This window comes from Acinonyx jubatus, chromosome E3 (assembly GCF_027475565.1).
Source record: "Acinonyx jubatus isolate Ajub_Pintada_27869175 chromosome E3, VMU_Ajub_asm_v1.0, whole genome shotgun sequence".
Taxonomy (NCBI): domain Eukaryota; kingdom Metazoa; phylum Chordata; class Mammalia; order Carnivora; family Felidae; genus Acinonyx; species Acinonyx jubatus.
Window position 1 is genome coordinate 10,823,649 of NC_069398.1, and position 12,135 is coordinate 10,835,783.

The 12,135-nt window shown below is 45.1% G+C and overlaps 1 protein-coding gene across 5 annotated transcripts in view; it reads left to right on the plus strand.

The window, feature by feature from the left end:
• VPS35L (VPS35 endosomal protein sorting factor like) overlaps positions 1-12,135 on the plus strand; it is a 118,237-nt gene that overhangs the window by 16,803 nt on the left and 89,299 nt on the right. For 4 of the 5 annotated variants that reach the window (XR_003415260.2, XM_053213381.1, XM_027043142.2 and 1 more), the window contains exons 5-7: positions 1,155-1,179; positions 4,090-4,163; positions 7,406-7,534. Coding sequence is in view for 4 of the 5 variants with exons in the window: in XM_053213381.1 (XP_053069356.1) it covers positions 1,155-1,179; positions 4,090-4,163; positions 7,406-7,534 (228 nt within the window). In the remaining variant the exon portion in view is untranslated. Of the gene's footprint in view, positions 1-1,154; positions 1,180-4,089; positions 4,164-7,405; positions 7,535-12,135 lie in introns of those variants that run through there. The other variant, XM_027043145.2, reaches the window with a different exon arrangement.

Genomic DNA, 12,135 nt, shown 5'->3' on the forward strand with positions numbered 1-12,135 from the left:
TCTGAGCTGAGCCGGCCAGGGAGAGCAGGGGAATGCCTGGGTTACTGAGGACGAGAGCTGGGAGCTTCTGACCCAAGCCCTCCCTGATGACGTGATGACGTGATGACGTGATGACATATGCCACAGTGACGTTCCTCTCTTGGCACTGAAAGGAAGTTGAGAGGTGGGTAGTTCAGGCTGGTGTGGCGGCTCCAGAGTCATCAGGGGTCTGGCTCTTCTGTCCTGCTGCCCTGCTGTGTTCAGGGTCACCTCACGTCCAAGTTGTTGGAGGAGGAAAAGGGAAAGTAGGATGCACCCTCGCTCATATGAGGACCCCTCCCAGTGTCCCCCTCCACACGCCCAGCCGCATTTTCCTCCCAGTGTCCCCACCCACACACCCGCATTTGTCTTGAAGGTCGTCTTGGGCCGTATGCAGATGGAGGGGATGCTGGGAAATGCGACAAATGTGCCCATCAGAAATCGGGGCTGTGAGTACGGAGGAAGGGGTGAACTCGGCGGGCAACCAGGAAGGCTCTGTGACGACGCCTCTCCTCCCCACTTCCTCTCAGGGTTTGCGCTAGGTGAGCAGTGTGCAGGCAGAGTTGCTGAACCGGTAGTTTGGTTCTGATTTTCTGAATGCACGGAGTTAATTTAGAGCAGTGATTTTGCAGCCAGGAGTAACTTTACCCCCCAGCGGACACATGGCAATGTCTGGAGACAGTGTTGGTTGTTGCACTGTGGAGGCGTTGCTGGCAATCTAGTGGGTAGAGAGCAGGCGCTGCTAACACCCTGCATGTACAGGACCGCCCCCACGCAACCGGGTTTCCCTGTGCGTAACATCAGTAGTGCCCAGATTGTGAAGCCCTGACGTAGAGTAAGCTAACTGCTACCTCCTGACGCTGTTATCCTCAAAATTTTGCTCTTTGTGGGCTCACTTTGAGTGTTCTGAGCTGAGTGGAAATTTGAATCTTCAGTAGTTTTTGGTGAGCTGTGTTTTCCTCCTTTGATGAAATAATTGTTTTGCGTTTGGATAAGTAAGTAGCTTTGCTGGAAAATAACAGATCATGTGGCCTTAGCATAACTTGAATATTTAAGTATCTTACAAGGTTTTTTTTTGTCATAGAAATGGTATTAAGTTTTAAAAAATACTAACAAATTGTTACTTGCCTCTGCAGAATCTGTTTATGGGATCTGAAAAAGGTGAGTTTGGGTTGTTGTTACTCTTGATGGGGAATTGGCTTATTACCTTTAGTATAAAAAAGTTTGCAGTATCCAGACTGGTGTTTAATTCCATTAAAGCTGTTACTTCCTAGATTGTGTACAGACTTGGCAGAACTGAAATACATACTCATGTGATGAATGGGGGGAAAAAGACAAAAGTTATTAAAAGTACAACATGAGCTCACTGTTTGAATTTAGACAGAGCAGTAGCATCTGCTCCCCGTCCCCTCCTCAGCAGCTGTAGAGTGGTTAAAATTCTCCTTTTTAGAGATCGTTTACTTTGCTTTAAGTCTTTATCCCTTGTGAGAAGGCAGACACGCTAGGGATTGGAGCCACAGTCTTACCGGCCACGGGTCCCTGAACACGGCAACACGGCAGTGCTGTTTCTTCAGCCTGGATGCACGGTCAGAAGCTCTGACCAGCGTGCCTCAGACTAGCTGTGCAACCTTTATAGACATAAAGACCATGGGGCCCTGTTCCACTTGTTGAATGTATCTTGAGGAATGGGACCCAGGAATTGGTGGTTTTTTTGTTTTGTTTTGTTTTGAGGCTCCTAGGCGATTCTGAGGCAACGGACACAGCTCAGGTACCCACGGGGTACAGATGAGCATAGCTGTGGTTTACGTGCAAATCGCGAGTATGGCAGCTGCGACTCTCCCCCGTTGTCTGCAGGTGGGGGCAGCACCTGAGTAATCAAGAGAGTGGGAGCACCTTGTGAGGGCCATAACTTTGACCCCAAACCGTGAAAAAGTAAATCCTACTGTTGCATAGCCACCAGTTTGGAGGGATCAGAAAGATGGACGAGATCGCTTGTTGGTGGGAACGTAGAGCAGCAGGAAGGCTTATGTTGCCAGTAGGAGGTTAAAACGATAAAACCACCATGTAAAGAGCACTTTCACGTTATCTGTTAAAATTGAAGTTGGGCCAACCCTTGGATCCGACAATTCTACTAGGATATACTCTACATCAGAAATTAGCAAACTACATCCTGCAGGGCAAGATCTGGCCCCCTGTTTAAGTTTGGAAGTAAAGTTTTATTGGAACACAGCCAGGCCAGCTTGTTTACATATTGTTTGTGGTTGCTTTTGTGCTGTAATGGCAGAGTTGAGTAGGTGTGAGAGAAACCACGTGACTCACAAAACCTAAAATATTTATGAAGTTTATTTTGAGAGTGAGCATGGGTATGAATAAGTGGGGGAGGGGCAGAGAGAGGGAGAGAGAGAATCCCGAGCAAGTTCTGTGCTGTCAGCACAGAGCCGGTCACAGGGCTCAGTCTCGTGAATTGTGAGATCATGACCTGAGCCGATATCCAGAGTCTGATGCTTAACCAACTGAGCCACCCAGGCACCCCATAAATGTAAAATATTTCTATCTGACCCTTTAGGGAAAGTGTTTTTCCAACTCTACCCAAATCCATGGGTTTTTTTTTTTGTTTGTTTTGAGATAGAATGTGGGTGGGGGAGGGGCAGAAAGAGAGGGAGACACAGAATCTGAAGCAGGCTCCAGGCTCCGAGCTGTCAGCACAGAGCCCGAGGCGGGGCTCAAACTCACAAGCTGTGAGATCATGACCTGAGCTGAAGTCGGATGCCCAACTGACTGAACCACCCAGGCGTCCCCTTGTTTTTCTTAAAGTGTGGTCCAAGGGCCAGCTGCATTAGTAAGGCAGAGTCCCAGGCCCTGCCAGGCCTACTAAAAATCAGTCTGTGTGTGTTAATTCATCTGTAAGTGACTCCTCTGAAAGTTTGAGAAGCGCTGCCCACTGCCCTGAAGAAATGTATGTGTATACAAACCAGAAAACACAAATGTTCACAGCAGCATTATTTACTGTAGCCCCAAACAGGAAACAACCCAGACATCCATCAACAGAATAAGAAGTACATTGTGCTGTATTAACACAGTGGAAAATAATAAACAGGGAAACAGCTCTGTGCAACAACCAGGGTAAAATTCATGAACTAAAGATAATGGTTAACAAAAGAAGTAAGACGGTATATGAGCAAGGTGGTGGTTACAAAGGTTATGATTATCTGTTAAAATGTACATATGTGCACTTTCTGTACATATTTCAAAATAAGAGGAAAAGTGGAAATGAGGTAAAAAAACAAAAATAGAAACCAGTACTGGGAAACTTAAATAGTTTTTTTAGCAAATAAATAACTGCCTTGCTCTCAGCTGATCCCAGACAAATCGGTGAGTTCGCAACAGATCTAAGACGCTAGTGCCTTGAAAGAATGAACTTTCATTCCTGAGTTTGGTGGGTGGGAGCAGGGGGACCTCAGAGCTAGAACAGAAGCCCCTTTCAGATGGGGACAGGGTTCTGAGATAAGAGTCACTGGAGAGCATGCTGGACAGATAGCCTCGCCCTGTGGTTGGCCCACAGCCTGGAGGGTGTCCCTTCATCTCTGACAGGTGATGGAAGGAGGCGTGGCCAGCCCTGTTTTCTTGAAGAGAGGGCTTTGAAGCCCTCGTGCTGGGCACACAGTGACGTGGTTGTAGTGGTATCAGAGTGCTTCGGTCCTGCACTGAGTGCGAGCCTGAGAGGGCCTTTTGTTGGTAGAAAACAATCACATGATGGATTTTTGGCATCCCCTCTGGACTGCCTTTCTTTAGCAAGCAAGTGATGCAGGGAAAAGTTGGTAATACCGAATGGAGTGGAACCATGGAGGCTGGCCCCACCGAGCTGGGGGGGGCAGCTTTTAAACAAAAATGTTTCCGGTGGAACTTTGGTTATGTAAGGACGTTGTTTTCAAAATCGTGGAGTTGTCTGTAATGAAATTGTTCCCTGGCCTCTTTATTCACAACGAAGTGTAGAGTGAAAGATGCCTTTCCCTGGGGGGGAGTTGGTGTCCGAGAAATCCATTCTGTGTGACATGAATCTATTCTGTTTAGGCAAAGTGACCGCCACGTCTGCCATGTCGGAGAAGGTTCGGACCAGGCTGGAGGAGCTGGATGACTTTGAGGAGGTGAGCAAGTCATTTGCTGAGCACAGGGAGGATCATGCTTTCGTTCCTTCTTCCAAGTGAGATTCGTCTTGGTGGCTGCTCTTTGATTAATTCCCAAGCCGCACATTGTGCTCATTCCTCCTGAGGCACCAGCTGATCAGGGAAAGATGCCAGCCGTGCAGTTGGCGGAGCTCACAGGAGTTGCCGTGGGCTGGTTTTCTGAAGGCGTCTTCTCACTGTGATGCCTGAGCAAACCCAGATCGTGTGGGGGGACAGGATTTGACGTAAAATGCAGCGGGAGCCATCTCCTAGGGAAGCCGCCTTGCACAGATAAGGGTCCTACCTTGTGCAGAAGCTGCATACCGCTGCTCTGCTGGCTTGCTGTGGCCCCCAGGACTCATTCAAAAAATACGCTTTTAAAAAACATGACTCACTTGCCAACTCTTAAAAATGGGTAAGTTTCACATATAAGTCATATTTTTTTTTGTTTTTAATTCCACCTGATAATTGTGAGTCCACCTTCCTGGAGTTAACCAGGGCACGTGCCATCCAGGGTACACAGTCCTCCCTTTCCCGATTGACTCATAAACACTACTAGCCTGGCCCCCGGAGGCAGGTGGGTTTGCGTCTTCTGGGATGGCGTTTAGAGAGGCAGCATAACATTGCGAGTAAGACAGACTCTGGAGCCAGACTGCCTGAGTTTGAATGTCAGCTCTACCATGTGGCAATTCTGTGATTTGGGGCAAGGTGCTTAAAGCTCTGTGCCTGTGTTTACTTATCTGTAGAATGGGGATGCTGCATAGTACCTGCTTCTTAGAGTTGTAACTTAATGTATCTCAAGTGCCTAGACCCAACAGCCAGCACCTGTGGGATGCGTTCTGCACGAGTTACTTGGTGTCCCCACCAGCTCAACCTGAGTCTAGAGGCTGTAGCTCAACTGCTTATTAGTAGAGTGCCCTTGGGCGTTCGCCCTTCCTATATCCGCTTCCCTGACTGTAACATGGGGATAAAGAACATAGGTGTGTGGACCCAGTGCTGATGTTTTGAAATCCTCAGAGGGCTGTGTGGTGGCAGTTGCCATCACGGTGTCCTGCCTCTTGGCCCTTGGTTCAGGGTCCTTCTGGCTCTGAGACCAGAGTTTGGTGCCCAGCAAAGTCTATTAGTCCACATCTATTCCTCAGTTCGGAAAGGACACGTTTTGAATTAGGGCGACCGGGAGCCTTGGTCTGCGTATCCTCAGCCAACCTTGGCTGGTACGAATGGACTTGCTGAGCATTTTCACCAAAGCTCTTCCATCTGAATGTCACTTGAGCTGGCTTAAGTTGCAAATGGGGACTCTGTTGCAGGATATGGGGGCACTACCCTGAACCCAAGGGCACAGCAGCCTGGAACCAAGAGCTAAAGAATCGCCCAGATGGCTACCAACTGTCCTCTGCCTCCCTCTTTTCCGCGGAGCCTCTTGTCACTGCCTCTCTGGTTCTCTATTTTATTTTTCCCCCTGCAGATGGATTTTCTTGCTTCTCCGTGCTCATAGCAGTAGATGGCTGCCCCATGGCTTCCAAGCAACCATGGTATATTAGTCAGGGCAAGGCTAGGTGATACTGTGGTAACAAGTGAACCTCCATATCTCAGTGGCCTAATGTAACACAAGTTTATTTCTTCCTCACATTACTCATCCTGTGAAGGCAACAGACTCGCCATCATCGTGTAATGCTGCCATCTCAACAGATGGTTCCCAGGTTCATCACAGTAGGAGCTGAAAAAGGGTCACTTTTCACTGCCTCAGCCCAGAAGGGACACAGGCAGCTCTGCTCATGGCCCATTCGCCCAAGTTAGTCACGGGGCTCCTCCTACTGCCGAGGGATAAGGAGGACCCTGTCTCGTAGTTCAAGTGACCAGCTGGGATCAATCCAAATTTCCTGAACATCCTACATGTATTTCCTTAGTAAAGAGTTCTTGGGATTCCAGGGAAGATTGATAGAAAAGAGATTTGGTTCCTGGTCTATTGTGGGTTAACATGACCCTCACTCCTGTGAACTTTGTAAATAGCATCTTAACGGTAGCCGAGGATTAATGAGCAGGTACCACGTGCCAAAGGCTGTGTTAAGTCTTTATTTTTAATTCATCCTTGGGATGGTCTACCTTTCTTCTGCCAGAGCTTTTTTTTTTTTTTTTTTTTTTTTTAATGAATGCCAGTATTATTTTTTTTTAATGCTTATTTAATGTGTGGGTGCACAACTTGGGGAGGAGCACAGAGAGAGGGGGAGACAATCCCAAGCAGGCTCCATCATGTCAGCACAGAACCTGATGAGGGGCTTGATCCCACGACCCTGGTATCATGACCTGAGTCAAAATCAAGAGTTAGACATTCAGCTGACTGACTGAGGTACCCAGGTGGCCTCACCACAGCTTTTTGATATGGTCTCCTTTCTGACCTGAAGGCACTCTCCCTGGTCTAGGTAAAGCCCCTGCCCTCCACTTTCCACATTGTCCGATAACACCCGCACACCATGGAGCATTTGTCCCAGGTATCACTTCCTCCAGGAAACGATTCTTGACCACCTGTCTAGAGGCCATTCCTTTGTTACCATATTTCTTCCTTTCTGAGAGAAAGCCTTTCCCCCACATTTGACTATCCATGAAATTGAGCTGTGTTTCTTATTGATGCATGTCCGTGATGGGTATTTTTTTCTTCCTTGGTGGTACACCAAGAATTGTGCTTCTTATAATTGACACCTCAGATTCAGTGAACTATGCTATAGGTCTGCATAGAATTGTTTCCTCTGGAGCCTTTACCTCAGTTTTCATTAATACCCATCTCATCCTTTGTACATTAAACTCTGTTAGCACAGAAATAATGTCTTTTTGCTCACCTTTGTATCTCGAGCATATGGTGGCCCATGCCTGGTCCACGGTAGGTCCCAATGAGTATTAAATAAGGTGGTGGATCCTGTTTTCCTGGTATAGATGAGGTTCTGGGAGGAGAGCTGCTCACCCAGAATCACATGGCCAGTGAGTGGGTGAACAAGGGTGTTGACTTAGGTCTGACTTGCTCCAAGGCCCATCTCAGTGCCTGCACTCTGTCCGTCTTTGCAGAAAACTCAGAGGACCTCTTCCGTCACAGGACAATACTATCAGTCCTGGGGGGTTGTGAGGAAGACTTAGATACTGAAGCTCAGTCAATACTCACTATTATTCATGGGGTTGGTGACCAAATAATGTTTTTCCTTTTGTGTCGACACCTTCCTACTTTCTGCCCACAGGGATCCCAGAAAGAACTGTTGAACTTGACTCAACAGGATTATGTGAACCGCATTGAGGAGCTCAACCAGTCTCTGAAGGACGCATGGGCCTCGGACCAGAAAGTGAAGGCTCTAAAAATAGTCATCCAGGTCAGGTCTAGTGATTTTTTTTTTTTCTTTTTCTTTTTCCCCCAGAATTTCCTATGTAAAACTTCTTTTGTAGATAATTAGGGTTTTTCAGAGGCCTGCCTTCAGGGTCTTACCCTACTTTTTTTAACCTGTTCCATTTTCACATACTTACCGTGAAAGGCCATGATTATAAATGTTTTATTGAGGGCCACCATGTACAGCTGCACGGGTTGTATAGTGTACCATTCCAGGACATTCAGCTTGGATTACAGAATTAATGATTCCCTCTGGATTGTGCAGTTCAGTGGCCTTGGTACATCTGACACAAATCACAATTTGTACAGACTAAAGATTGACCAACTATCTTGGGTTTCCTTGATCAAATTTCCTTTGTATCTTTGGGATTAATGGTTGTGTGTTGCTGATATATGCATTTCTGGCTCATTCTACATAATCACGTGACAAAACATGTTCACAGTGTTAGGAGACGTACATTTGTTGAACCCTTTGTTGATGAATTTGTTGATTCATGACAACTCTTGGATCACAAGATCAAATTCTGTAAGGAAAATAGCTTATTCTGTTTCTTGACCCTTCAGATCATCTTGTGGCAAGACCTGCTGAGAAATACACTGTAAAAGGACTAATGTGTGCATTATGTTTCAGAGCAGAGTTCACAAAGAATTTCTGAACAGCCATTTTAGTTCCAAAGGATAATCCTGTTCTTGGTTAACATCATGGCAATATAAAAAAAAAAAAAAGAGAAAAGGAAAAAACATCTTGGCTATGTGACCTTTGTCTTCTCCTCTGGAGTCTTTACACTGAGTGCTTGAAATCTTTAAAGATGACACTTTGTGTGGCAGGTGGTTTTGTGTGTGTGCGTTTCAAGACCGGCAAACCTGGGCTCATTTCCCTGCAGTCACTGTTGTTAGTTTACAAAGTAAATACTCCCAAAGAAGAGTCCTCTCATCCTGGATGCACATGATGGGGGTTGCTTGCTGAGTGGCTCAAGTAAGAAAATATCTAAACTAATAAGCGCTTCTTCAAAATATTTTCATTGGCCACATCTCCCCAAGAGGACTGGAGTATAGAGAACTTGACTTCCAAGAGTTTGACATCTGGAGAAGATTTAATTCATGTCTTCCCAAAGAAAATAACCATGAAAGTGTTTCATTAACTCCACATCTGGTTAATAGTAACTCTTTTACTTTGCATACTTTAAAGAGTACTTTTTTAACCAAAAAAGAGAGTCAAGGGGCAGGTAGAGAGAAATGAGCCCAGTTCACCTTATTTGCTCTGCAGTAAAGTATTGTGTTGTGTGGTAGTCTTACCGGAATATAGTTCAGTGATTTTTTAGTAACAGTTACTTAGCTATTTACACAACTCAGTTTTAGAGCATTTTTATACCCCCTCCCCCAAATTCTCTCAAGCCTGTTTGCACTCAGACCCTGTCATTTCCAGCCCCAGAAAACTACTGGTCTGCTTTCTGACTATAAATCTGCCTTTTGGAGACCTTTCATGTATCAGGATCATTCTTTGTGTAATCTTTCGCCTCTGGATTCTTCCACTTAGCATAATGTTTTTTGAGGTTTGTCCGTGCTGTTGTATTGATACCCTGTACCTTTTTGTTGCTAAGTAGTAGTCCATTGTATGGATGACCACGTTTTTTGTCTTTTTTTTTTAATTTTTTCTTTTAACATTTATTTATTTTGGGGAGACACAGAGACAGAGTGTGAGCAGGGGAAAGGCAGAGAGAGAGAGAGAGACACAGAATGTGAAGCAGGCTCCAAGCTCTGAGTTGTCAGCACAGAGCCCGACATGGGGCTCGAATCCACAAAGCGTGAGATCATGACCTGAGCCGAAGTCGGACGCTCAACTGACTGAGCCACCCAGGTGCCCCTTGAATGACCACATTTTTACTTAACCATTAACAAGTTGATGGACACAGATCATTTCTACTCTGGCTATTATGAATGATGCTCCTGTGGACATTTGCATAGAAGTCTTGGCGTGGACCTATGCTTTGATCTCTCTTGAGTAGATTCCTAGGGGTAGAATTGCTGAGTCCTATGATAAGGGTATGTTTAACTTTTTGAGAAATGGCCAACCTGCTTTCCAAACGGCTGTTCTGTTTGCATCCCTACCAGCTTGGTGTGTGGGTTCCAGGTCCTCTATATCTTGTCCAGCACGCGTGTCACTGTTATTTTGATTGTAGCCACCCCAGCGGGTCTAAAGTGATATCTCATTTGTGGCATTAATTTGAAATCCCTGTGGACTGATGATGTTAAGCCTCTTTTCCTATGCCCATTGGCCATTTCTCTCTCTGTTAGTGAAAAATGTACTTAATAAGACTGGCCTATTTTAAAAATCAGGTTATGTTCTAGTTGAGTTGTGACAATTCTTTATGTATCCTTGATACAAGTTCCTTATCAAGTGTCTCCTGGTCTGTGGCCTGTCTTCATTTTCACCCTGGTGTCTTTTGAAGGGGAGTAGTTTATAATTTTAACAAAATCAAATTTATCAATAGTCTCTCTTTTGACTCATGCTTTTGGAGTAAATAGCTAATAACTCTTGGTCTAAATCAAGGTGGTGAGAATTTTTTCCTATGTTTTGTTCTAGAAGCTTCATAGTTTTAGCTCCTACATCTAAGTTTATGGCCCATTTTGAAGTGATTTTTGTGTGTAGTATAAAGGTCTAGACTTGTTTTTTTGTTTTGTTTTGTTTTTTAATTTTAGTGTTTCTTTTTGGAGAGGGGGAGTGAGTGGAGGAGGGGGGGGGGGACAGAGAATTCAAAGCAGGCTCCACTCAGTGCAAAGCCCAGCGTGGGGCTTGAACTCAAGAACCATGAGATCATGACCTGAGCTAATGAGCTAAGCGGCATGATCAAGTCTGACGCTCCGCTGACTGAGCCACCCAGGCTCCCTTAGATTCATTTGTTTTGCATGCAGATGTCTGGTTTTCTCGCCAACATTTGTTGAAAAGGCTGTCTTTTCCCTATTGAATTATTTTGGCATCTTTATCAAAAGTCACCTGACTGTAAATGCAAGGGTTTATTTCAGGGTTCTTGAATTAATTCCTTAAATGTGTGTAAGTCTCTCCTTATGCCATTACCACACTGTCTCGATTACTGTAGCTTTATGGTAATTTTTGAAACTGGTCAGTGTAAGTCTTTTACATTGGTTCTTCTTTTTTTTTTTTTTTTTTCCCAAAAATGTGTTTTGGCTATCCTGGGTCCTTTGCATTTCCATGTGATTTAGAGGATTAACCTGTCAATTTCTACCCACCCTCCCCCCGCCCCCCCAAAAAAAAGACCTTGTGGGATTTTGGTAGGGATTGTGTTGACCTTGTAGAAGAGAGAGATTTGCCAACCTAACAGTAATGAGTCTACTGATGCATAAAATACGTATCACTCTTTCTGTTGATGGGTATCTGGTTTTTCCCTTTTCTCGTTATGAACGATGCTGCTGTGATCACTCTTGGACATGCCTGCTGGCCTCTCTGGGGATGAGGGCCCTTACCTGAGAGTGGGTGTGGGGTGTGTGTGCCTCTTCAGCTTTATCAGACAATGCTGAGTTACTTTCCAGCATAGCTGTGCCAGCACGCACTGGTAGCAGCGGTGGGATTGTGGGAGTCTGTGTTGTTGAGCATCCTACCAACATTTGGTGTGAGCAGACTTTCTATTTTAATTTTTCCAATTTAAGAGATAATAAAATCATTGTATTGTGGTTTTAATTTGCAATTCCCTGATTATAATAAGATCAGGCATCTTTTCGCTTGTTTATCGGCCATGTGGGTTTCCTTCCCTGGAAAGTAGCTTTCGTTGATTCCTCTTGTTCATTTTTCCATTATATTGTTTGGATTTTTTCCCCACGTATTCTCAGTGGTAATTGTCCTCTGATTGATTAGTCTGTTTGCTTGCTTCCTTTGATCTGTCTTCCTTTCTTAGTATTCGGCTATCGGTTATCTTTATCCTGTTGTTTTTGGTTATTTGGGGGTGTGTGTGTGTGTGTGTGTGTGTGTGTGTGTGTGTGTGTGTGTGTGTGTGTATTTATATGCCTAATTCCTAACTGAATTCTAGAAACTGCTAGTGGCCTTGTAGAATGTTACTAATTGGAAACAAATGAAAAACACCATTTTAGTACTTTTCCAGCAGTGCTGATAAGTTCCATAGCAAGTATTTCAGGCAGAGTAATTTATCAGTCAGTTGTTCAGGAAATGTCTGCCTCGGTGGTTCTCTACCTCAGCTGCACGTCAGAATCGCTTGGGGGCTTCAAAAAGGTCCTGAGTCTGAGCTGCCCCCCAGACCAGCTTAATTAGAATCTCTGGGATTGGGACCCAGGTGCCATTATTTTTAAAAGCTCCCAGATGATTCCAAAGCTGAGAACATACAGGCTGTAGAATGCTTAGTTAGCAGAGTTAGTTGCTGATTATGGATCTCATGCACCCAGTGCGTTTTGGGTTCCGCGGCAACGGTCACCTGGAGCCTTTGTCAAAAATGCCGATGACCTGGCACCTCAGCTGGAGGTTTTGACCAGTAGGTTTCACATGGATCAGGGACTCTGTATTTTTAACACCTTGGGCTGCCTCATTCTTATTTAGGAAACTGCACCAAAGCTTTAAAA